The 26,957-nt window shown below is 42.9% G+C and overlaps 1 protein-coding gene across 3 annotated transcripts in view; it reads right to left on the bottom strand.

Annotated features, from left to right (window-relative positions):
- Nucleotides 1-26,957, bottom strand: part of RECK (reversion inducing cysteine rich protein with kazal motifs) — a 255,837-nt gene that overhangs the window by 28,354 nt on the left and 200,526 nt on the right. For all 3 annotated transcript variants that reach the window (XM_088442336.1, XM_088442338.1, XM_088442337.1), the window contains 6 exons: nucleotides 24,891-25,031; nucleotides 21,809-21,991; nucleotides 17,596-17,718; nucleotides 16,697-16,868; nucleotides 14,849-15,050; nucleotides 2,921-3,131 (listed from right to left, as the gene is read on the bottom strand). In XM_088442336.1, coding sequence (XP_088298462.1) covers nucleotides 2,921-3,131; nucleotides 14,849-15,050; nucleotides 16,697-16,868; nucleotides 17,596-17,718; nucleotides 21,809-21,991; nucleotides 24,891-25,031 — 1,032 coding nt within the window. The remainder of the gene's footprint in view (nucleotides 1-2,920; nucleotides 3,132-14,848; nucleotides 15,051-16,696; nucleotides 16,869-17,595; nucleotides 17,719-21,808; nucleotides 21,992-24,890; nucleotides 25,032-26,957) is intronic.

Raw genomic sequence — 26,957 nt, 5'->3', positions numbered from 1 at the left:
CGGTGCAGCTCACTCACGCCGGGTATCTCGTGCTGCATCGTTGGATGTAGGTAGGATGGTTATTGCTTAGTGCGAGGGTCGCGTTTTTCGTTTTGTTATTTTAAGAAGACCATGGATGCCTGCTGTACAAGGGGACCACTCGAGGTAATATAGGTGAGTATGTGTGTATGTATGTATGTATGTATGTATGTATTAAACTTTTTTACTGTGTAAGGTGTGTGTGTGTGTGTTTATTTCAACATTGCTTTACATGTGAACTACATGTCCCAGTGGGCCCTTAATGCCCCGCATGCTGGTACTTGTGGTTCTCCAAGTACCAGCATGCAGGGGAGGCTTGCTGGGACCTGCAGTTCTACTGTAAAGACAAGGTTTTTTTTCTACTATTTTTACACTACATTGACACAATCAACCTGCCACACACCGCCCAGGGGTGGCAGGGATAGCCCCGGGCTATCAGCCTAGGCTAGGGGTGCCCTGGAGAGGGAGACCCCTTTATTTGAGGGGTCTCCAACTCCTGAAGGGATCCCTGGCCTGGGCTGACTAGCGGTCAGGGCTGATGCTGCAGCTGGGGGGCCTGGTGATAGGGCTCCCCTGGCTGTGGCATCAATGCCCCGCTAGAAAGGGTCCAGGGCTGGTTCTGTGAATTACAGGGAGACCCTACGCAAATGTTTCCCTGTAATTCCAGAACCAGCACTGGTTCCCATAGCCCAGTGCTGGTTGAACGAAGTACAGGGAGACCCTACGCAATTTTTTCCCTGCACTTAGTCAAACAGGACTGGGTTTGAACAGTCTGGGGCTGGTTGTGTTTTGGGGGAGGACCTCATGTAATTTTTTTTTTACATTTAACTCTTTATTTGCTTTTTACAGTCAGATACATGTAGGCATCTCACTGATGTCTGCATGTATCTGTGTCAATCTGACCTGATCATGCTCAAATTGAAAGCATGCAGCAGGTCTATTCATTTGGTGATTTGAAGCTCGATTTGAAGTCCGATTTTGAGGTCGATTTCAAATCGATTTGACTAAAATTCGATTTGAAATTCGATTTTACATTCGATTTGGCCTTTAGTAAATACCCAAATGCAAAATCAAATGAAAATCGCACCTCAAATCACTCAAAATGCCAAATCGACCTTTGATAAATTTACTCCCAGGTGTGTGAGGACATATCTTTACTAAATATAATTGTCTGTGGTATTCATGCACTTATGTCTTTCACACAGTAAAGGAAATTTCTTTATCTTCCCCAAATGTTAAATATTATTTTTGGTTTGATATAAAAAAGTTGCTGTTAACAACAAGTTAATATTGTGGAATAATGCATCTTATCAAATTCCTTGTAACAAAATATATTTTAAAGGTTATTTACTAATTCACAAAATTTCATTGTGACAGAAAACAACAGTAGCCAATTTTTTAACTATTTAATGGTATCAATTCTATAAGGAGTAAATTGAGTCCTGCCAGCTGTTTTCACTGCAAAAATTTGCACTGTGATTTCCATTGGCAATCAATTTTAAATTTGCTTAACATTTTCTCAGCTAATTTGTGTTTTTATGTGTGCTGCCCTCTAAGCAGATGAAAAGGTAGGGAAAATCTTTATTTTAAGGTAAAGATGTAGGGACAAAGGACCTCATTCAGAGTCGGTCGCGAGCGCTGATGCGCTTGTAACCGACTCGATGGTTAGGCCTGCGCATGCGCAGCGGCCAACCTGCGCGTGCGCAAGCCCCGGATTGACAGAGAAACGCTGTCGCTCCAGAGCTCGCTACCAAAGTGGTGGCTGTCGATGTTGATCGACAGCTGCCCCCGTTTGGAAGGCGGGCCGGGGGGGTGGTTTCCAAAACGGAGGCGTTCCTTAAGGAACACTTGCCGTTTTGTGGGCGGCCGCACTGACATCATCAGTGATGTCAGTGGGCAGCTTCCTGCTCTTTCAGAACAGAAAGCTCCCTGGGGCTTACCAGTGCCCAGACCCAACCTTAGGGTCTGGTCGGGTGATAAGCCCCGATGGTCGAGATTGTGATCACCATTGCGACCATCAACCTGGTCGGTCATTAAGCTGTGGGTGGTAACCCACAGCTTAACGATTGACAAGGAGGCGGCCGTTCAGGATGCAAGCGGCCGCCCTGATTTAGAGCGACCGCTTGCATCTAACGACCGCCTCTGAATGAGGTCCAAAGTGCAGGTCCTCTGGTACACCCCTACTAATGAATAATCGCACATTTCCATGGGCTTAAAAAGTAAAAATTGAGCAATATAGACATGTCAGTTTTCAGTTGAATTTCTCTTAAAAGCTCAATTATGAGTTAAATGATGTACAGATATGTATGGTGAGGTCTTGTCGACAATCTTATTATGGAAATGCACTTTGTGGACCCCAGAACAGAGGCACCAGGAGATCGACAAGTACTTAAAGCATTTTATGCACGTCGACAGTACGTTTGTGAATGTGAAATGTTTTGCGTAGAATTTCATACTTGTCAATCTCCCGGTGACTGCGCTATAGGGTCCACATAGTGCTGGTCCACATGTCGACAAGCCAACTACATATCCTGAAAAACACTTGCTGCGTATAATTTTTTCACCATTGATAAAAAAATGTAAAAAATCAACCATTTTACAAATGTTAAGAAACTCCAATACTTTGGAAATGACCACTAACAGCCTTCTAAACTGTCTTGCTATCTTACTGTAGCTACCACTTTTTTGGCATTCGGGATGATTTCCCCACTTTTTCATGCACATCTGCCAGGGTGTTTTTTGGAGAAAAAAAGTGTGACATCACTGCGATTCCCGCAAACCGCCATTTCTATGTGAATCTGAAAATTTGCAAAAGCGCTCATTGGCATGAGGTTCACTTTTGCAAGCTTGCATCTAATTGAATTGATCCCAATATATCTACAATATAAATACATTTGCTTACCAGGAGGTGTAACTGGTGTACAGCCAACTTTAGGCTTTGGAGGACATTGAATGGATGAGCACTCAGTAGGAAAACTATGGTCTGAGAATATCCCAACATCCTGGCACTGTCCATAATAATCCACAGCTACACGATTGGAATATGCACTGCATACACTACTATATGTTTCACCGTTGTGTCCGCAAACTGGCTCCGCAAATTTGCAGAAAGGCTATAAAAGTTCAAAATGTTCTGGTGTTAGATTTAATTGTCACATACTAAACTCTGAAGTGAAATACTTAAGTATAACAATACATGGTGCTAGGAGTTACAACAAAATCACAAAGACAAAGGCATTTAAAAAGTAAATAAATAATGAAATGAATTTTCCCAGGATGGAATACAAATCTTCTTAAACCACCTTCTAAACACCTACCTCATTTCTTTTATAGCTCAAACGCCAGCAAAAAAAACTAAACAAAACAAGTTCTTAATTATTATTCTTTAATTTGCTTACGCGTTCATTACATTCATTTCTTTGTAGTCTGTGTATAAAAAAGTTAAAAATAACACTCTAAAATAAATAAGTATTTTGCTGCTCTGTATTAATTTAAAAATGTTAGGCACATCCTTGGGCTGTGGTTCACTGTGTTGAAAACACACCAGGGGGAAATTTACTAACAATTGTATTGGGATGCGAACCATTCTCACACCTTATCGTAGGAACGTTTTTCTCATCAAAAATCACATTTACCAAGAAATGTGTTTGCTTGTGTTTGTCATTCGATGGTGTAACTAGTTGTGTTATGGCGTGTGCGAGATCAATCAAATCGAGGGTTTATCGCAACTGAAGTGCAAATCTGGGATATGACAACTCATGTCACCAAAATTTGCATGTGAAATCGGAGCACATCTGTGAAAATTTCCAAACATACAGATGTGTCCACATACATATTACTGCTTTGTGCGTTAAACACTCCTGACTCGGTAGCGCCAAGCGTCTATTTGTACAATTTTTTACCTTCAAATGTCTTATTCACAAAATGATGTGAATAGGATGCACAAGCAGCTTCTGCTGATGAAAAATGCTTCGTTACACTGTCACAGCAACTGACACTGTAATGTAGTATTTTGCATGCAGATATACCCGCAGTTGCACACAGAATATAGGCATTCCGCATATCATTTTAATCAGCAGAAGCTGCTTGTGCGTCCTAATCACATCACTTTGTGAATAAGACACATTTGAAGGTAGAAAGTCGCAGGAAAATACGCTCAGCGCTACCAAGTTAAGACTGTTTAACACGCAAAGAAGTAATATGTACGTGGGCACATCTGTACACACAGAACTGAGTATCCTGCCTCAGCTGTGCTTGTCAGCAGAAAGAGAGTGCTGCAGCTGTTGGCTTTTATAAGCTTCCTGATTGAGTTGGGGGTAATTTAAATGGTTTGCACATGTCAAAATGATTTTTAAAACAAGTGCATTGATTTTATGCATTGAGGTGCAATTTGGGTGCGAGTATTGTCGATTTGGTAAACTCGATTCTTAGTAAATTTGTGATTTGCATTAGTACCAATGGAATTTTGACTATGTTTGTTTCGATGGTGTTTTGACGCGATTTGGTCTGCAAAGTCGTGTTTGACAAGCGGTATACATGCGATTTTACCATTAGTAAATTCCCGATTTGCAAAATCGCACTTTTATCACAGATTTTGTCCAAACCGACCAAACACAATTCTAAGTAAATTTCCCCCCAGCACTTCAACAAGTTCACTTTTCATTTTGTGCTTGCACTCTATGTCCCCATTATAGTGAGGAGGTATATTATTACATGGAGCGACGTCAACATCCATGAGGAATTAAGCCATCGGTGCTGACTTGTATAAGTAGGAGTTCAAACAGTGGGCAGGTATCTACTATGCATACAAATTGTTTGACACAATATGCAGGCCCAGGAGAAAGCCAGGGATAATGAATTAATGTATTCAGAGATGAGTGCCCACATAACAAACATGTAATACTAGCAATTATTAGTGAGTTAGAAATGAGAACATGACATGTTAAACTACACAGTTTTGCTGATAATGTATTTTTAAAGGACATATATTCAAAATGCAGATATAACTGAAATTACTGCAGACTAATTCTAGGATAAATTAATAAAATACCCTTATTATCTTATTTAATGTCTTTATTTTATTTTTATTATTTTGCTGTGCTGTCCATTTTTAAATATTAAAAGCAATACATATGAATAAGCTATGGTACCTTCTAAATTCCATCACAAAATACTTTGAACTGACAATGCACTAGCCCACTATAATATCTGCAATATAAATGAATGACTCTAAGGGCCGGATTCAATTAGAGGGGGAAAGTGCAGTTTGGAGATAAGTTTCTGCGGATTTGGACTTTCCGCCTGTTTTCAAAGTATCTCCATATTCAATTACAGGACGATTTCGCCTAAGCAAAACTCAAATGCAATGTAGTAGGCGGAAAAGAATCTCCTGTGAATATAAGGTGAAAAAATGTGCAAAATCATTATTTTAGAGTGCAAATGTGGGGAAACAACTAAGAACCCTTATGACAGCCCCTCAAAGGACAAATCAACAATAAAAATGTAAAAAAATCATTTAAGAGGCGAAAAAGTGGGGGGAACAACTATAAAAATTAGCAAAATAAACTTCTTGGGGTGCAGTAAGGAGGGGCCAAGTGTTTTTGGGGTTGCAGGTGCATGTATGAGGGTGGTTTTTCACGTTTTTCAAAAGTTCACTTTAGAGACACAAAAATATGCTAGCACCCATTTTAAAGTACCCCAAATTTGACAGGACTATTTATTTTCTCAAAAAAATACTGTTTTCTACCATTTTTCAGCACTTTTACAAATAAGCAGATATACAAATTTTAACACAAATTAATGACACAAAGTACCTGTATTAGGGCTAATAGTACACATCTGTACTGATTTCCAGTGTCAGTGCATCTTATATTGGGGTACAGACTAATTCCCCCAATTTATTCAGTACTTTTCGCCTGTTTGCCGCTTTCCGTTTTCGCCTGTTTTGGAATTGAATTAGGCAAAAAGCGGGGTCACACAAGGAAAGATTCCGCCTCTGAAACAGGCGGAAAGTTGACCAGGCAAAACTTTTCCGACTTTTCGCCTCTAATTGAATACGGGTTTAAATCGGTGACAATAGTTTCTGTATTCTCAGTTACTTTTACTGCTGAGACTATGGGAGTCTCAGGGAAACGGTGGACCCTGTTTATATGTTTTTCTGTTTCCATTTAGTACATTCATGCTGACATGTTTAACCAGTTGTACAAAACACTGATTAAATAGAATAGGACAAATTCTCCATGGTGATGATATTAGCCAAAACAATAGTTATGTTCATGCACTCAGGGCCGTAGCTAGGGTAGTGCGGCTGGTGCCATCGCACAGGGCACTACAGGTCAGGGGGCGCTGTTTGAGCCTGTCAAATTTCTGTTTATTATCATTCTCACTTGTAGCTTCTTCTTATTTCATCCCCAGCATCTCCTGGCCTCCCCTATCTCTTCCCTGGCCCTTCCCCATGAAGCCATGGCCCTTTTTTGGGTGCATTATGTCCCTTTGAAAAATGAGGGGGCGCCAATGCTCTTTCTGGCACAGGGCACCAAAAAGTCTAGTTACGGCTCTGCATGCACTGTTACCAAGAGAATACTGTATGTATCTTTAAGTTGCATTTATTGGATTCAGTATACAGTATGTTATTGACTGTTTGTATTTCGTAAGAAGAAAAGGGTATAGCACTGTATATTAGACAAAGGTTCTCCTTGGGCAGACTGGGGGGGTCATTCAGACCTGCTCGCGAGTGCAGGACGCTCGCAAGCGGGTCGATGTTACCCCACTGCGCATGCGCTCTACGGAGGGAGCTCCGTCGTGCGCATGCGCGAGACCCGGCTAGCGACGGGGTATCCGTCGCTCCGGGTCTCGCACCAAAGGGGGCGTGCTGTCGATTGACAGCACGCCCCCTTTGGTGGGCGTGCCGGGGGCGTGGCTGCCAGACGGAGGCGCTCCCATGGGAACGCCTACCGTCTGATGCCGGCCCCACTGACACCAGTAGTGATGTCAGTGGGAGTGATTTTGGCTCTGATAGAGCCAAAATCACTCCAGGGCTTGCGGCAGCGAGACCCTACCGCAGGGTCTCCGTCGCAAGCCCGATGGTCGCGATGGTCTTGACCATCGCGACCATCATCATGGACGCTCGCATAAGCTGTGGGTGGTCACCCACAGCTGTGCAAGCGTCCAGGTGGACGCTTCATTTTCATGTAGGAGGGCCCTGATTCAGAGCGAGCGCTCTGGTCAGAGCGTCCGGCTCTGAATCAGGCCCAGGGTTCCTGTGTTGGGACTAACCCTTTTCAGCAGCTTAAACAAGTCTCAGCTGTACATTCTAAAAGGGATGGAGTTTACCTAGGAACACAAGATAAAGGGTGTGGCCAATGCCATGCTTTGTATTGTGTAGCATTAGCATTGTTTACCAATTTAATCTGATTCAATTTTTATATTATTGGACAGTTATTGTTGATGATAAATAAGCTACTGTATATAAGAGCTAAGATCTGCTTATGTTTAATTGTTGGATGAAATATATTACAAACTTGTAAAGGAATCTTGAACTATTACTCTTGTGTAATGGGTTGAGACGTGTGGCAGCACTGCTAAAAATCTTATTGTAAAGAAAATTTGAATACTTTGTTTCGCTTCAGTATTTGAATGATGTGTTGTGAGGTTGTCTGGACAAAATCTGAAAGGTCCAGCCCCAAAATTGTGTTCATAACATTACAGTTGGTCAGACCAGGTGACATCTTACAAGGTAAAACTTTAATACTAGTAAAAGTAGAGGATTTTGCTTCTCATAAATTTGCTGGTGTTGAAGAAATATAGGAGCTTAAGTAAATAAAAACTATTAGTACTATGCTTCAGATGAGGTGCCGGATCCCCTGGTAACTTGGCCTAGCAATAATGGAGTCTCCAGCAACTACTGCAGGTGCTATGGAGGAAGACAGATTGATGTAAACTCCCATCTGTGTTGTGAGGGGAACATTCTCTTTTATAGCTTCTGCTATGGTTTCAACTAATTAAAAGCAATGAGAAACTTTTTTTTATAAAGAGATCCCATGTATATATTTAAAAATGCCTTATTTTCCAATGTCCTACTTCCTGAATGGTTGATAATGTAGTGCAAATGTACAATGTACCGTATAGCAGGCACTTCTAGTTCTAAGAATGTCAAATGGCATTAAATATCACCCTCAATCAAGGCGGGGACTAATTAGATTTCATTTCTACTGAATCATTCACTGAGGAGGGTACATAGGCTTAGCACTTGTCACTTCACTATTTAAGACAGGGATGGATGGGGTTATGTTGTTGATTGTTGGGCCTTCTTTTGGTTGGGTGACTCACCTCTATGCATTTGGGTAGGCAACATTTGATCTACAGGCAGAACATTTCCCAACCACACTCCAATTACACGGTACCACAATTAAATTAAGCAACTTGCTAGAATTTAGTGTGCTGTTGATTACATGAATCACAGTACAGCAGAACATGGTTCTGCAGTAAAGTTTAATATCCTGCAAATCATACTGTACCAGTGGTAAATTGTCCCCACAGCAATATAAACTTCTTGGAGAAGGGTAAGAGTGAGGTGAACTGATGCCTGCAGATTTTGAAGTATTTTGCCTATCTGGAGGACAGACAAGTCTAGTGATGACACATACAAGTGACAACTTTATTTATCTCTATGCAGAAGAATCCTAATACAGCTACCGTATATACTCGAGTATAAGCCGAGTTTTTCAGCACATTTTTTGTGCTGAAAAAGTAGCCCCTCGGCTTATACTCGAGTGAAGTATAGCGCTGACCGGACGGAGTTCGGTCAGCACTACACACTGCCAAACACACAGCCGCTGGAGCCGGCAGCTGTGTGTCTGCTGTAGTCAGCAGCCGCTGAGAGTCTGTCAGACTCTCAGCGGCTGCTGCTGCTCCCACTACGGGAGCCATCTTCCGGCTCCCGCAGTGGGTAATGGGAGAGACGTCATGAGTAATGACGTCTCTCCCATGCAAAGCGGCCGGGGGAGCTGTTAGCGGCGGGACCAGGAGCGGGCGTTTCAGGTAAGTGATTTTTTTTTAATTCTTATTACGTCTCTCTCTACTGGGGGGGGGACTACTGGGGGCACTACCAGGGAGCGATTACTACAGGGGGCACTACCAGGGGGCGATTACTACAGGGGGCACTAAAAGGGGGGATTACCACTGGGGGAACTACCAGGGAGGATTACTACAGGGGGAACTACCAGGGGGGGATTACTACAGGGGGCACTAAAAGGGGAGATTACCACTGGGGGCACTACCAGGGGGGGATTACTACTGGAGGCACTGAAAGGGGGGATTACCACTTGGGGCACTACCAGGAGGGATTACTACTGGGGGCACTACCAGGAGGGATTACTACTGGGGGCACAACCAGGGGGAATTACTACTGGGGGCACTACCAGCTGCTGCCATTTCCCACCCTAGGCTTATACTCGAGTCAATAAGTTTTCCCAGTTTTTTGTGGTAAAGTAGGTACCTCGGCTTATATTCGGGTCGACTTATACTCGAGTATATACGGTATATCAGAACCAAAAGACATTTTTTTCAAACAGATGTGGCATAGCGTCTACTATTGAGAAATCCTGGGTTCTCACTATAAAGTTGTTTATCATGTTAAGGATTATCAGTGCATCCTACAATATGTTTATTTTAAAGAAATACTTTATCATATTTTGATATTGAACTTTTTACAATAAATAATGTTCATAATCACATTGGAAGCACTGGATGACAGTTATAGCTAAAGTGCGAAAGATTCTAATTATAATTTATAGCAAATGGCTGTAAGACAATTGTTTCTACGGTGTACGGGCATCTTCTAAGCAGCATCCGTGGCTGATTCCATACTTTTAATTGCCATACTTTTTATGGCCTTCAATGCGTAGTCATTTTTGCCTTTAAGTGACAGCACCTAAATAATTCCAGACTTGGCATCAAATCGACCCTTGTTATAGGCTACGCTTTTTGACCTTGATGCCATTAATTTATTTGATTACTGTTGTTGACTTTTTCTTTATCCTGGCCATAGTTCTTTGATGCTTGACCTGTCTTTAATGCCTTTTTTGACTGTGATTATACACCTGGTGATTTTATAATACTTCTGTCCTTTTATGACTTAGCATATTTGATGTTTCTTGTCAATTTGTTGATAGTTAAAGCTGTATTGGTCAGTGACTATACTGTAGCTATGTTTACAAAATGTGGGTACAACTGCATAGTGGTGAACAAATTAATTATGGGAAAGGGGGCTGCTAAATGCCACCAAACAGCATTATCAGTAGGCCAGCCAGGTACTAATAATGAGTCATAATAAGAAGGAAGCAGTCTTGCCTGATCCCTCCCCTCGCCTGATCTCACCCCAGCTTCTCCTCTCTGAGTTGATCCTTCTGCTGCCATGGATAATCCCCAGCATGAAAACCACAGTGGAGAGGAGCCGTTGCATCCTGCCTAAAGAAGATGTGGAGTAACCGGTACAAGAGGAGTCACCTCAGCAGATTCCTGTAGATGAAGCCAGGCCACATATTTGGAAGGTAGCCACCAGGTGTGTTATACTAGCCTGGAATTGGGACAATGCACTGTGAGCCAGTGCCCTGGCTCACATGTAGACAGGGACCTCTGTATTGCATATTGTGAATAAGGGGCACTACTGTGTTGTACAAAGTTAATGAGGAGTACTACTGTGTGGCATAATGTGAATAAGGAGCACTCCTGTGTGGCATAACATAAATTGTGAGCACTACTGTGTGGTGCGATGTGAATAAGGGGTACTACTGTATGGCATAATGTGAAAAAGGGGCACTAATGTGTGGCATAATGTGAATTGTAGGCACTACAGAGTGGCATAATGTTAACAAGGGGCACAACGTTAATTGTAGGAACTACTGTGTGGCACAATGTGAATTGTGGACCCTATTGTGTAACGTAATGTGGATAAGGAGTACTACTGTGTGGCATAATATGAATAAGGGGCACTACTGTGGCATAACATGAATTGTGTGTTGTGAATTGTGGGCATTACTGTGTGGTGTAATGTGAATAAGTGACACTACTTTGTGGCATAATGTGAATTGTGAGCAATACAGTGTGGCATAATGTGAATTGTAGGCACTACGGTGTGACATAATGTGAACAAGGGGCACAACGTGAATTGTAGGCACTACTGTGTGGTACAATGTAAATTGTGGTCACTATTGTGTGATGTAATGTGGATAAGGAGCACTACTGTGTGGCATATTGTGAATAATGGGCACTAATCTGTGGCATAACATGAATTGTGGACACTACTGTGTGGCATAATGTGAATTGTGGGCACTACTCTGTGACATAATGTGAATAAGGGGCACTACTGAGTGGCATAATGTGAAAAAGGGGCACTTCTGTGTGGCATTACATGAACTGTAGGCACTACTGTGGAAAAATGTGAATTGTGGGCACTGCTGTGTGGAGTAATGTGAATAAGCAGTAGTACTGTGTGATGTAATGTAAATAATGGGCACAACTGTGTGGCATAACATTAATTGTGGGCACTACTGTGCCATGTAATGTGAATTGTGGGCACTGCTTTGTTGCATAATATGAATTGTGGGCACTACTGTGTGGCATGCCATGAATTGTGGACACTGCTGTGCGATGTAATGTGAATTTTGGGCACTAATGTGTGGAATGTTAAATTTGGGCACTACAGTATGGGTGTGGGACCATTACTGGTGTATGAAATAATTACTAATGCATATAAAGCTGTATACTTCAGCTTTAATGATGTATCCAATATTTTGCTCATCAAAATTAAAATGTGCCCTCCTCTGACCCCAAAAATTATAGGGTCCACCACTCTCTAGTTCCTCTACTGTGTGATATGTGACCATAACCAGGGCACAAAGCCTAAAAAGCATCTGGAATGGGCGATATATCTGTAGTACATTGGCAGCTGTGTACACCTCATATGTCTGTGAACTTTGTCATTCACAGACATATCTGATTGGCCCTGCAGCACAATCGATGCAGATATATCTACCAGATATGGGACCATGGAGGGCATGCTGGTTCCTGTAGTGCCATTAGGAGGACCTAGGGGTGACTCCAAGGTAAGCTGTCTCTCATTTAGATATGTTTGTATATGTGCCATTATTATCTGGTCTTATATTGGGCAATTATATGACCCAGATTGGATATTATTATTATTCTGGGGAAGTGTTTGCGGTGTGTTGCACCCACCGACAGCCTGATATGTCTGCAGCAGAAGTGACTGGATATGATGTCCCCAGTGGATGATCATATTCAAATGACTCTGCTGACTATGCACTTTTGGCTGTATGAGTGGTAAGTGTAAAGGTGCATACACACGTAACAATTTTTTTAACGATTTGTCGATAACGACATCGTTATTGTTAAATCGTTCAGTTTATGAGGTATTATGATGAACGATAATCACAAATGTGCACTCTCGTTTGTAGTTTGTAGTTATCGTTCATCGTCCATTTCAGACTGTCAAACATGACGATTTTCATTAAGGGAAGGAACATTGGGCCTGATTCAGACCCACTCGCGAGCGGTTGTCCGCTCGCAAGTGGGTCGATGGTGTGCAATGAGCATGCGCACGACGGAGGGAGCTCCGTCGTGCGCATGCGCGAGACGCGTCGAGCGAAGGACTTTCCTTCGCTCGTTGTGTCTGATCAAAGGGGGCGTGCTGTCGATGATGATTGACAGCACGCCCCCTTTGGTGGGCGTGCCGGGGGCGTGCCTCCCAGACGGGGGCGTTCCCAAGGGAACGCCTACCGTCAGAAGCCGGCCCACTGACATTACTAGTGATGTCAGTGGGAGTGATTTTGGCTCTGATAGAGCCAAAATCACTCCAGGGCTTGTGGTCAAAAAACCCGACCACAGGCTTCTGGTCGCACTGGCGATGGTCAAGACCATCGCGGCCATCATCCTGCACGCTCGTATGTGCTGTGGGTGGTGACCCACAGCTATACGAGCGTCCAGGAGGACGCTCCATTTTTATGGAGGACGGCCCTCATTCAGAGAGAGCGCTCTGCTCAGATCGTTCGGCTCTGAATGAGGGCAATTATTCGTTCATCGTTCAAAAAATCGCTCATTACACTTCAAAAAATCATTCACTTTTTCACGGTAAAATCTGAAAGCAAATCTGACAGAAAATCATTGGTTACAAAATCGTTACATGTGTATGCACCTTAAGTGATAGATAGGTCTGTCAGGTGTGTACCCAGCTTTCGAGTGCACAAAGATCAACAAGAAGCCATAATGGGGAGAATATAGGGTGGTGAGGGTCTAACCACTCCCTTTGTGGGATAGGCATCATCCTCAGGGGGTTTACCACATCTCCTCCAAGATGAGGTGTTCTCTCTTTGAAGGCACTAAAATAGTTACGGCAATGTACACACTTCATGAAAGACAGTTTAAGCCATTCCCTGGACAGTCAGTGGCAAACGCAGGATTTCTAGAGGGGGTTTCCAAATGCTTGATTTTAGAGCGAGTGTGGTCAGTCCATGAAGAGGGCAGAATTAGCACTTATCCAGCTTTAATATACGTCATACAAAGTGTATTGTATATCATAATTCCAGCATGTACAGGACCAGTGATCACAGTAAGTCATTAGATGAGGCAGTAGGGCCACCCTGCCTGAGCTGAATGGTTTTATTTGAGATGTGGGCACCATTCCAGAGTATTAGAGCATGTCCGGGAGTCTGGGCGAGCAGCAGAATAACCTAGCACTGCCCTGGACATATATGCACATATTGGGCTCTATAGCAGCACATCCCTAACAGTGCATGTTTTCCAGATCTCCTAGTTGATGCACAGGTTATTTATTACTAGCTGATAGATGTGAAAAGATCCACAGGTAGTGCTAATTGTTTCATTTGTGATACTGAGAATAACATGCAGCACTTGTAAAATTCTATTATATTACTATTTCTATTTTGGTCATGGTGTGGGCTGGGGAGGGGGGTTTCCAGGCAGACGGAAACCCCCCTGTGTTTGCCTATGACAGTGTTCCAATGGGATCTGATTCAGTGACGTGCGGTGAGGTCAGTGGCTGGGGAGGCACACATGTATAACAACACAGTTTTTATAACAAAACTCAGAGCATGACTGGGCTCTGCCTCCCCTGTCTACCCTGACTGCATGTCCCTGTGATTCACATATAAAAGATAAGATAAGTGGTTTCAGCCATTGTGACTTTACTGCCTGGGTATAAATGTAAAAATCCATTTGTGCCCTTTATTTGCAACTTCATCTCTGTCATTTTACTGTGTAAGATTAGTTGTACAGTGAACTGGTTTAAATGTTATTGTATTTTTATTCTAACTGATGCAACAAACTTCAGCTTATTACTGTAAAATAAATTATTATGTTTGGGTACAAAATAAAAAGGATTACAAATACAATAGCATAACCCAATCAGCACAATAATTAGTGACGTTGTGGGATGACTTTATATTGAAAGACTAACACCCTATACCAATACCTCTCATATTCACAGATGGAAACAGACACATGAAGCTAGTATATTGTTCTACCAATATAATAAACATAACGTTCTATATCTGTATATGTAAAGAATGAAACTATGAGACAATACAAACATACAATTGGATGGAGACACGATGGGAATTGTTTTACAGTAACAAAAGTTCCTTACTTAAGAACTTAAGCATTCGTACCAGTGTCTCTTTCAGTGATATCCATTGCAGTCTTGGGAGAGAAAAAGTAATATGTAGTCAGAATCAATAAATACAATGTTCTGTAAAAACGAGTAGAAATACTCATTATAATCTATCTATTATCTTACCTGACACGTTCCCTTATATGATAGCTGTTTTCCCCTTTGATATAAGGTACATATGCTGGGGTGCTCCATATTGTCGCTATCACACACAGGCTCTCTTTGCTCTCTTAGATGCTCACACTTCAGTTGTCTTGGGATGCATTCATATTGTAAGCACTCAAATTTCTCAAAGCTGGTGAGGCAAACTTGTCTCCTTGGAATGCATCTGCATGAAACAGATTTGTATCATATTTTTCTACATCTTACTCACTGCTATTTACTTCGAAGAATTAAAATTGTTCAGATCTGATGCAGTTCATTCAAACAATTAAAAATGCAAAACTTTATTTTTTTTTGAAGGATACAAGAGAAACAAGTGACTGTTTTTTTTGTTGAACTGTACTTGAGAATAGGCTTAATATGCATCATTACAGGTGGATTTCACTATTTTTCTTTTCAATTTTATTGATTTATTTAATTTAAAATCAGGTATTTTTTCTATGTTTATAAATTAAACACAATGAGGAAAAAATAAGACAAAAGAGAAGAAAAAGATCTAAGGCAAAAGAGCAAAACAACACCAGCCACTAATTCCTTTTTTTTACCGCTAGGGATTTATACATTCATTTAACATCACCACTGAATTTTTAATTCATATCCCACAGTTGATATTATAAATATTGAAATCTCATTTTTATACTATTTTAGGCCTTACACACAAAGATGTTAATTTAAAGCATTTAGGGCCATATTCAATTTGAAGCAAAAAGTCTGAGGTAGGACTTTTCGCCATCATCACCGTTTTAGCAGGGGATAAAGTATCAGGCGCATGCCCGCTTATCCCCGTATTCAATTAGGAATCATCGAAAACGGGACCCGAAGGAAAGGTAAGTATCGAAAAGTCCTGTCACTTTTGGGGAAATCAGCCTTTCACCCCCCAAAAGATGGTCTGACATGGGGGATCTCTATGGGTACCCCCCAATTTGCCTGCTAAAGATAACTGGGGTTTTTAAACAGCCGCGGCAGGTGCATAAATGCGTCTTTGAAGAGGTGATGAAGAATAGCATTTAGCTTTATATTTTTGAAACAATAACTAGTCCCATCAAATTTGGGGTACATGAAAATGGGTGGAAGCATATTTTTAAGTCCCTAAAATGATTTTTCAAAATTCTTAAAAACTCCACCTGCCGAAACCACCCACATTCTAGAAAACACCTGCTGCATATTTGGGGACACCCCCTGAATAAATTTCTCTAGTTTTTAAGTTTGTCCCCCAACTTTTTTTATATCGCCACTTTTTTAGGGGTGTCCTATGGTAATTTTTTTTTAAATTTTGACACAGATTTACTTTAAGGGGACATTCCAAAGGCACCCCAAAACCCTAATTCTGCACTTTTTTAACCCCATATTCAATTTGAAGCAAAAAGTCAGAGGGCAGACTTTTCGCCATTACCGTTTTTTACAAAGACTTTTCGCACCTGCGAAAAGTCTTTGAAATTGAATATGGGGATAAGTGAAAAATGGCGAAAATGACATCATCAGCACTAAATTATCACCGATAACGGTCTTTTCGCTCCAAATTGAATATGGCCCTTAGGAGGCTAAATCAGGTGAACACAAGTCGGACACAATTGCACTTGTTTTGCGTGCTTGGAAATATTTACACACTTTCATCCACATGCAGAGTTGTATTAATCTATCTATATGCTTTATTTCATAGCCGTGATTAATATCAGTGTGCTCTTTCATTAATAGTTGAGATTAATCTATGTGTACTACAGTACAGCTTTAGAAGCAACATACAGTAAAGTATGCTGATAATAAAATTTCCCTAGAAAAAAACAGGAATATCATGTTTAATTAGCCACTTACCTTTGATTTCTCTGGCAAGGGTTTGGGTTGCATGGATCCTTTGAGGAACAAAGTCCAAATTCAAACTGATTATCCAGTAAGCCAACACATCGGGCTATACAAGCACTTGGATATGTGCGTCCATTTTGTCCGCAAACAGGAACAAACTTATCTGCACAGTTACAGGGTAACCCTAACACATGACAGAGACACCTATCAGTATGTTTACATAATTAATAGGCAGTTTACTTTTTAACTGAGTTAAGTATATAATGTGCAGTGAACATACTAATGCATGCAGATGTGTACTTTTATTCTGTGCCTTAAGTCGTGCCAAATAGCCCCTCTCGGCGCGCCAGATCCCAGGTGATTCAGCTGTGCCAAATGTCTTTCGCTCAAAATGTATGTCTTATTTGTACAATTAACACCACTGAGAGCGACAAAGCTGTATTGCTAGCGTACACAGACCACTGTGTTTTTGTTTGTTTTTGTGAGATTTGTACATCTGTGTGCAACTGAGTTTGAATCTGTGCAAAAAGGATGCAAATAGCAGCAGCTTTCCTCATGCCAAGTTCCTTTGTGCTAAATCTGCGACATTGAATGTAAAACCAATTCCTGTGCAGTTAAAGTCGAAGCCTAGCATCTCTGGTATACTGTGAGTGGCTTTCGTTTAGTCTGCGATTCGCCTAAGACCCAAAATTCAAAGAACAATATGGCACGCTACTGATCTCAGTCTCGCCGAACATCTCACAATATATGGCATAAAGATGCTCTGTGTATGAGGACACATCTGTATTTACATTCACACATACATAAACACCTCTCTCTTCAGAGACATAAACAGTGCCATCATTAAGCAGAAAGGAAAATAAACCTCCTATACAAGAGCACAAACAATTATAAATATGTTATGTTCCTACCAGTAAACATGTTGCGATCATCTTCGGAGCTGAGTTCATTTATACACTGTCTTTTTGAGCAATGCACTGTACCAGCAACACATGAACAAATATTACAGTCAACTTTGAAGGATGTTCCATGATCTATGAAATAATAAGTTTATACATTACATAAAAGATAACTTTCTTATGCATAACTTTTTCTTAAACAGAACGGGAGCTAGCTGGGGACACAATAGGGGCTGATGGCTGGGCGGGGACACAGAAGGGGGTGCTGGCTGGCTGGGGACACAGAAGGGGGCAGGCTGACTTGGGACACAAGGGATAGCTGGCTAGCTGGGGGCACAGAAGGGGAGCTGGCTGGGGCAGAGAAAGAGGGCTGGTGACACAGAAGGGGGGCTGGCTGGAGACACAGAAGGGGGCTGGCTGTTGACACAGTAGGTGGGATAGCTGGCTGGAGACACAGAAGGACAGCTGGTTGGCTGGGGGCACAGAAGAGTAGCTGGCTGGGGGCACAGAAGGGGGGCTGGGGACACAGAAGGGGAGCTGACTGAGGACACAGAAGGGGCTGCTGGCTGGCTGGGGACACAGAAGGGGCTGCTGGCTGACTGAGGACACAGAAGGTGCTGCTGCCTGGCTGGGGACACAGAAAGGGGTGCTGGCTGGCTGGGGACACAAAAGGGGAACTGGCTGGCTGGAAACACAGAAGGGGAGCTGGCTGGGGACACAGAAGGGGAAGCTGGCTGGCTGGGGGCATAAAATGGAGCTGTCTGTAGACACAGTAGGGGAGCTGGCTGGGTACACAGAAGAGGGGCTGGCTGGGGACACAGAAGGGGGCTGGCTGGCTGGAGGCACAGAAGGGGAGCTGGCTGGGGACACAGAAGGGGGTGCTGGCTGGCTGGGGACACAGAAGGGGGGCTGGCTGACTTGGGACACAAGGGATAGCTGGCTAGCTGGGGGCACAGAAGGGGAGCTGGCTGGGGCAGAGAAAGAGGGCTGGTGACACAGAAGGGGGGCTGGCTGGAGACACAGAAGGGGGCTGGCTGTTGACACAGAAGGTGGGATAGCTGGCTGGAGACACAGAAGGACAGCTGGTTGGCTGGGGGCACAGAAGAGTAGCTGGCTGGGGACACAGAAGTGGAGCTGACTGAGGACACAGAAGGGGCTGCTGGCTGGCTGGGGACACAGAAGGGGCTGCTGGCTGACTGAGGACACAGAAGGTGCTGCTGGCTGGCTGGGGACACAGAAAGGGGAACAGGCTGGCTGGAAACACAGAAGGGGAGCTGGCTGGGGACACAGAAGGGGAAGCTGGCTGGCTGGGGGCATAAATGGGAGCTGGCTGTAGACACAGTAGGGGAGCTGGCTGGGTACACAGAAGAGGGGCTGGCTTGGGACACAGAAGGGGGCTGGCTGACTGGAGACACAGAAGGGGAGCTGGCTGGCTGGGGACACAGAAGGGGGTGCTGGCTGGCTGGGGACACAGAAGGGGGGCTGGCTGACTTGGGACACAAGGGATAGCTGGCTAGCTGGGGGCACAGAAGGGGAGCTGGCTGGGGCAGAGAAAGAGGGCTGGTGACACAGAAGGGGGGCTGGCTGGAGACACAGAAGGGGGCTGGCTGTTGACACAGAAGGTGGGATAGCTGGCTGGAGACACAGAAGGATAGCTGGTTGGCTGGGGGCACAGAAGAGTAGCTGGCTGGGGGCACAGAAGGGGGGCTGGTGACACAGAAGGGGAGCTGACTGAGGACACAGAAGGGGCTGCTGGCTGGCTGGGGACACAGAAGGGGCTGCTGGCTGACTGAGGACACATAAGGGGCTGCTGGCTGGTTGGGGATACAGAAGGGGGAGCAGGCTGGCTGGGGACACAAAAGGGGGACTGGCTGGCTGGAGACACAGAAGGGGAGCTGGCTGGGGACGCAGAAAGGAGAGCTGGTTGGCTGGGGCCATAAAAGGGGGACTGGCCATAGACACAGAAGGGGAGACGGCTGGGGACACAGAAGGGGGGCTGGCTGGTGACACAGAAGGGGGCGCTGGCTGGCAACATAGAAGGTCGAATGGCTGGCTAGAGACACAGATGGGGAGCTGGCTGGCTGGGGGTACAGAAAGGGGGACTGGCTGGGGACATGGAAGGGGGGATGGTGACAAAGAAGGGGAGCTGGCTGAGGACACAGAAGGTGCTGCTGGCTGGCTGGGGACACAGAAAGGGGTGCTGGCTGGCTGGGGACACAAAAGGGGAACTGCTGGCTGGAAACACAGAAGGGGAGCTGGCTGGGGACACAGAAGGGGAAGCTGGCTGGCTGGGGGCATAAAAGGGAGCTGGCTGTAGACACAGTAGGGGAGCTGGCTGGGTACACAGAAGAGGGGCTGGCTGGGGACACAGAAGGGGGCTGGCTGACTGGAGACACAGAAGGGGAGCTGGCTGGCTGGGGACACAGAAAGTGAGCTGGCTGGCTGGGAACATAGAAGGGGGACTGGCTTGAGATACAGCAGAGGAGATGGCTGGGGACACAGAAGGGTGGCTGGCTGGGGACATAGAAGGAGCAATGTGCTTTTTTTCTGTGGGGAACAAAGTTATTTCCTCTGTGGGGGAGCAAAGTTATTTTCTCTGGGGGGGAGCAAAGTTATTTCATCTGTGGGGGAGAAAAGTTATTTTGTCTGTGGGGGAGCAAAGTTATCTCCTCTGTGGGGAGCAATGTTATTTCCTCAGTGCGGAACAATGTTATTTCATCTGTGGGGAACAATGCTATTTCCTCTGTGGGGAGCAATGTGGTTTTTTTCCTTTGGGGTGCGGGGGGGGGGCTGACTGATGGCGTGGCATGGAAATTTTAACAGGTTTTGCTGCCCCTAATCTTATGGTTAGGTTAACGTTATTTATTCATAAGGTAGATTTTTCATTTGAGACCATAGCCTTATTGTGAGACCACATCCCCTTTTCGGTGCGCACGCCTCAGGCATCTTAACCTTGTTTCAGAGGGGGCGCATTTTGACTGTTCGCACTAGGAGCTCCAACCCCTAAAAATGGCCCTGATTAGCCTCAGCCAATCTCCCAAAACTGCTTTTAGCAAAAATTCTCAGGCTACAGACATTGTAGTTTTCGTATTTGGCCCTCATTTCTTACACAGGATTGGTGCTTGTGCACTAATGGACACATTACACACCACAAGGAGCCCAATAAATGATGGTGTCCTTTATTATAAAATCATCCAATGCAAAAATGTTCTTTACTTTTGACATATGGCATGTACATGAATGTGGACTGCTGTACTTTGTAAGCTAGGGCTGTCTGTGAACAAACCAGATTAAGGCACAAAGTACGCCCTATTTAGTTCCCGTTGTGCATGACGAAATTCACAAGCAAGCATAAGCTTGAACTTCCTTGGACTTTGCATCTTGTTAATGTATGAATGTGTCTACAAATTAAGATCATATAAATAAATGTCTACATAATAACATAATAAGGATGTCCTTATTTCTACACTTATTGAGGATTTTAGCACATACTTTCCCTTCACTATCTTCCTGTGCTATTATATACCACAGGGGTTTGCTATCGTGCTTAAAACTCAATGGTAGAAGCATTGTTGAATTTACTTTAACCCAGTGCTGGTCCCTTTACCCCTTTGCGCTCATCCTGCCTTTCAATGCTTCGGCATAACCAGACAGCAGAAGCATGAGGACTATAGCAAGCACTGATAATTATTACCTTAACTGTCCTGCAACTATTTGCAGCAACTGTTGTTATCTGACACATTATTCTACATAGCGCTGAGTACAAAAATATGTGAGTCTTGGATGAGATCAGACCGCAAGGGGGGTGAGTTGTGTTGGAGTTGCAGGCGTTTCCATGCTGTTGCAATGGTAACTCTCCTCACAGCTAATTGAAGAGTAAGTTTCTTTGACCTCCTTTAAATCCACAAATTGTGCTTATATTGATGAAAGACTGTCCGTTTTGAGACACATTAAATATTTTTTCAGCATAGGTCTGGCAATTTACCTTTTTTTAAAAATTAGTTTAATTTTGTGTTCAATTTTGCCAATTTTATTTTAGATATTTTTAAGTACCATATGCAATAAAATGATATAATAAATATTTCAATTAATGTATCCAAGACTCTTTTAGCAATTCCTTGGGAATTTTCAAGCAAAGCTTAATTTTTTCTATGTACTATTACAGTATGTTCATGTTAAATCTAATTGTTAATGTCAATCTGACAATCAGCTGTAGATCACGTACTTTTACGTTGCCCACCAACAGCACATGATTTCTGTAGATCGACACACTGTATTTCCATACAATTTTCCAGCGTTGCACTTTGTCCACAAGTACAGATTTTATAGCAACCTACTTCTCCTGAAGGTACTTGGATGAGGTCTCCCTGTCGTACAAGGAACTCAGAGGCTTCTCCTAACTTACAGCCTATGTGAATTATAAATAATAAAATATACAGTAATTATTAAACAAAACAGCTCACAGACATTTTCCATTTTTTTCTAAATACAGTGTAACAGGAGTGTGTCAGAATATATAGCTCATAAAAAAATTAATTTTACAGGCAAATTGCAATATTAGGAATATAATCTAATTTTAAACTTGCAGATTTGTCAGCATCTTTCTAAATGTAACAACTCAATACAAACTTTTAGTCATATACGAAAACATCTGACAACTTTTCAGTATGGAAAATTCTAATTAATGCGACATATCTACTTAGGTGATATTTTTTCTGACAACTTGTACTTGTAACAGAGAATGCCCTGAAAGTAAAATAAATACTGAAGGTTCTGTTCTGTCTGCAACAAACCCACCAGTACTACATATATATGTTACATTGTTTGTAGTGCATGTAGTTCTGTACCAGGGCCAGGGGCGTATCTTTAATGGGTACAGGGTGTGGCGGGCACACCCTGCACCCAAATTATGTAAAACTTACCTCTCCGAGGTCGCGCGCCGTGTGTCACTTCAGTTAGCGGGGTGCACTAAACAAGCCAGAGAACGAGTAATAATATGTTTAATAGAAAAGAGCTTGTGGCATAACTTTAAGTGATGGCTACAAATTAAAACTGTACCACTAATGACAGAACATAAGACAATACTCAATTATAATAATAATTAAGACTCTGTCAACTAACACTATAGTATAATTATGTATAATTATAAAATTGTAAAATCAATAGATCATTAGAACAATTTAATACACACACACAGCTATTTTTAAACACAAATTCCTTAATTTTCATTTTGCTGGTTTGAATTAGACATGCAGAGGAACTTTAAGCTGGTAGAAAAAATACAGGTTCCATTTTCATAAATCAGTCCTTCAGAGCATCACCTACACCCTTTGTTACTTCTCTTTTGTACACACTGACTGGCAGTTATGTGCAGGAAAATACTTTATAAGTTCAGAGTTGGCTAGGCTAATAATTGTGGCAGATAAAAGTACTAATTGCCATTTGCCTACTAATTGGTGAGCGCATAGCTCACAGCTCACCTGGGGCTCTATTTAACATAATTTTTACTAAAACAAAGTGAAAAAGGGTGTTTTAACACCCTTTTCACATTATTTTAGTTTCACCTAAAGTTACTACAGGCCAATTGGAGTAGAATTCGTAAAATTCTACTCCAAGCCCTAATTATCACTTATTTTTAAGTAAGCAGATCGCATTTCCCATAATTGTAAAGGGAAATGTGATCTGGCCAAAATTACTAAAAATAAATTGTGAAAAAATACCGGGGAAAGCCCTGTGATAATAACGCCACCTGGAGGTGCCATTATCCAGGGTCTCCCCCCGGTTACCGGACTCCTGCTCTGCTCTAACGGGGAGAGCAGAGCCGGGAGTCGGTCCCTGTAATCAGCTGTGTGGTCTAAACAGAACACAAGCTGAATACACTGTAAAAATAAAAAAAAAATAGGAAACAAAAACAACTTACCAGAGTCCAGGGACCGGTGGTCGGGGCTCCGGGTGATGTCCTCCCTCCGGGATCGTGTCCCAGGGCAGTATGGGAGGTCAGCTGACCGGAGCCACGGAGGACATCACCGCAGCACCAAACACTGCAGGTAAGTGTAATTAAGGGAGAGGGGTTGCGCGGGGTGGGGGGCTTATCAATGGGGGCGGGGTTTAGCAACGGATGGTTGGTGCATTTTTTCAAAAACACCGTGATAAGGCTGTGGAGGGGATTCGCAGGGACAGAGCTTTATCGCAAGCTCTGTCCCTGCAAGGGATTTGTAGTAATTCCCTGTCACATTACATTACAAATGCGGATTGTAGTAAATAGAGCCCCTGGAAACATAAATTAAACTAATGCCGTGTATCCAATTGCTGACAATGAAGGACTGCACGATAACAATATCGTTATCGTTCAGTCGTTCATTATACTGTGCAGTGCACACACTGAAAGATATGTCATTCAGTGCAGACACCCTCCCTCATCCCCGAACATGCTCAACCTGACGATATCGTCAGGTTGACTGTCATGTTCGGGCGATGAGCGATGTCGAAAAGTGCATCGCTGGACGTTTGCGACATTTTAGTGCACGATTAATGAGCGATTGAATGATAACGATGTTGTACTTACCTCCCCTGTTGGGATCTTCACCGTTCGGACTTCCGACGATATCATACCAAACCACTTGCAGATACAGGATGGACTTAGCCAATTATTATATAGATTAATCTTTTCTACAACATTTACCATTTAAGATTACTTTTATTACTACTACAGGTTGAGTCTCCCATATCCAAAATGCTTGGGACCAAGGGTATTTTGGATATCGGAATATTCCGTATTTTGGAATAATTGCATACCATATTGAAATGTCTTAGGAATATGGCCCAAATCTAAACACAGAATGCATTTATGATTCATATACACCTTATACACACAGCCTGAAGGTAATTTTATATAATATTTTCACTAATTTTGTGGCTCAAACAAAGTTTGTGTAGATACATGAAATTAATTTATATGTCATATACACCTTATACACACAGCCTATAGGTCATTTTATACTTTAGTTTAATAATTTTGTGCATTAAATAAAGTTTGTGTACATTGAACCATCAAAAATCAAAGGTTTCACTATCTCAGTCATGCTAAAAATAGCATAGCATTTCAGAATATTTGGATATGGGAGACTCGACCTGTATTGCCCTTCGGTTACACTGCTGTCTGATTGCACTGTAGTTGTAACTTAATTGCAACATCACTTTCCTAGGCTCACAGCAGCAGAGTAGGATCAGGACCTGAGATATAAAATAATAATTTAAAAACTATTATTGCTGGAGAAACTGACCCAGTGACCCACACTATTAATTACCTGGTGTACAGGAATATGGAAGGCATGGTTCTCCAGGAAGGCAGTCTTTTCTGTTCACCTCACATAATTCGTTGGCTGGACAAGGATTTGGGTTGCATGGGTTTGTGACTTCCTCAACCGCATTATCCAGTGGACTTGATCCTAAGATAATGAAAAATAAAATGGCTACGATTATATAAGGCCTCATACAGACAGACAGTTGTCTTTTATTCTTGTGTGCAATTTGGTAAATTATTTTTAGCAAAGCAAATAGATGTAGGTTAGAAGCATAGACAATTTGCTACATTACAGGACTATAAAGCACCACTAAACCTTAAAATTGAAATTAATGAACCCTGAAGGTAAATTAAAAACATTTTTCAGTGTTAACCTGAAATTCAGGGGGTGATTCAGAGGTGGGCACTTTTCCAGTAGTGTATGCGTTTTTTGTCGCAGCTGCTACTGCGTCTTTATACTAATGCTGCGATGGAATTTGCCGATGTGTGTACAAAGATGCACTATCGGCACACCATTGGACATGGTGTCAGTGCACTGCTTTTTTCGATGCAATTACTAACAACGGCACATCCGTGACTGTAAGCCACCCGCCCAGAACATAAGACACAAAATATTTAATTTTATACATGTGCCGGTATATGAAAATTGAGAGCATAGCACAGAGCATGGTGACTTGCTTATGCCATGTCCAATCACTGACCCTGCTCCCTACTCGTAGGGAGTCACATGTGCAAGTTGTCTGACAAAAAGAGGAAAAGACATGCAAGTTGTTGCTAAAAAAAAAGTAGCAACTTGTGCTCACACCCTGAATGATGTCCTTGGTGTTCATTTATGTCACAAAGAAAGGGGAGCATTGGTAAAGTCTCTATTTAATGTGCAATATTTCTAAAGTTTAATGTGTTCATAACATTAGTATTTGGGAACAGAAAAAGGTTAAATAACCCTAGTTAATGAGAAAGGTGTCCCACTAAAAAAGCTACATCACTGTCATCACTTTGCATATGTAAAACCAGTTAGTTTAGCTGAGAAACAAGTCTCTGATACAGAGTTGAACCCACTATATATATAAGTATGCCTGTTTATAAAGTGTATATTGCATGAATTGGGCACAATGCAGTCATAGGCATTTTAATTGCATCTACACTTATGGCCGAAGAGGTGGAACTGCTGTGTGATGGGACATTCTCATGCATATGCACAGCTGGACGTAAGCAAGGCCAATCATTTGCACCTAGTATAGGACCAGTGCAAGTATCTTACCGATGATGATGATTCATAGCAAATAAGTTGCATATACCACACAACTCTCCAGATGCATACAAATCTGCATAAGCGTTATTGCACGTGCGCTTATAGTGAGGCGCTTTCCTGCATCTACCCTGTAGTCATCAAAATTTTCAGGTCACAGGGAGCAAAACTGTGCTTTCCTGTGGTAATAGGGGTGTAGAGAGTGAGGGTGGATACAAGCCAGAGTTGAAGCCACACCTCCCTGGCTACCATCAGGGGGTAGTAGGGGGCCAAACTGCTTAAGGACCCTGGACTGCCCTGCCATGAAATTTGATTTTTTATTTTTAAACTAAAGATATCAAAGGCCCAAGGAGGTGTGTGTGTGTGGGGGGGGGGGGTTATGTCCTGAGTGGAGGAGCACACCACTGCAGCCATAACATGTTCTTACAGTGTCAGATTTTGGTCATAGTGAGACTCAGGGTTGTGCCGCCATGGGCCCTGCAGAATAACATTCAGCAGTTTGATTGGCTGTGCCGGGCTGCATGATCACTGGCATTCTGTGCAGGCATAATGAGTGGTTAGTGCTGGAAGGGCAGAGACAGCTTAAGAGGGGCAATGGGATGATGGGATGGGGGATGGTGGGGGCATGTGCCCTGGGTCACCCCCTCCCTGGAGACTCCCCACAGACAAATTGATTATACCCAAACTGGACTCACTCCATCAGGGCCGTAGCTAGGGTAGTGCGGCCGATGCCATCGCACAGGGCACCACAGGTCAGGGGGCGCTGTTTGGGCCTGTCATATTTCTGTTTATTATCATTCTTGCTTGTAGCTTCCTCTTATT

Source organism: Taudactylus pleione, unplaced genomic scaffold (assembly GCF_031769625.1).
Source record: "Taudactylus pleione unplaced genomic scaffold, aTauple2 ptg000309l, whole genome shotgun sequence".
NCBI classification, from domain to species: domain Eukaryota; kingdom Metazoa; phylum Chordata; class Amphibia; order Anura; family Myobatrachidae; genus Taudactylus; species Taudactylus pleione.
This window is presented reverse-complemented; position numbering and strand designations above follow the sequence as displayed.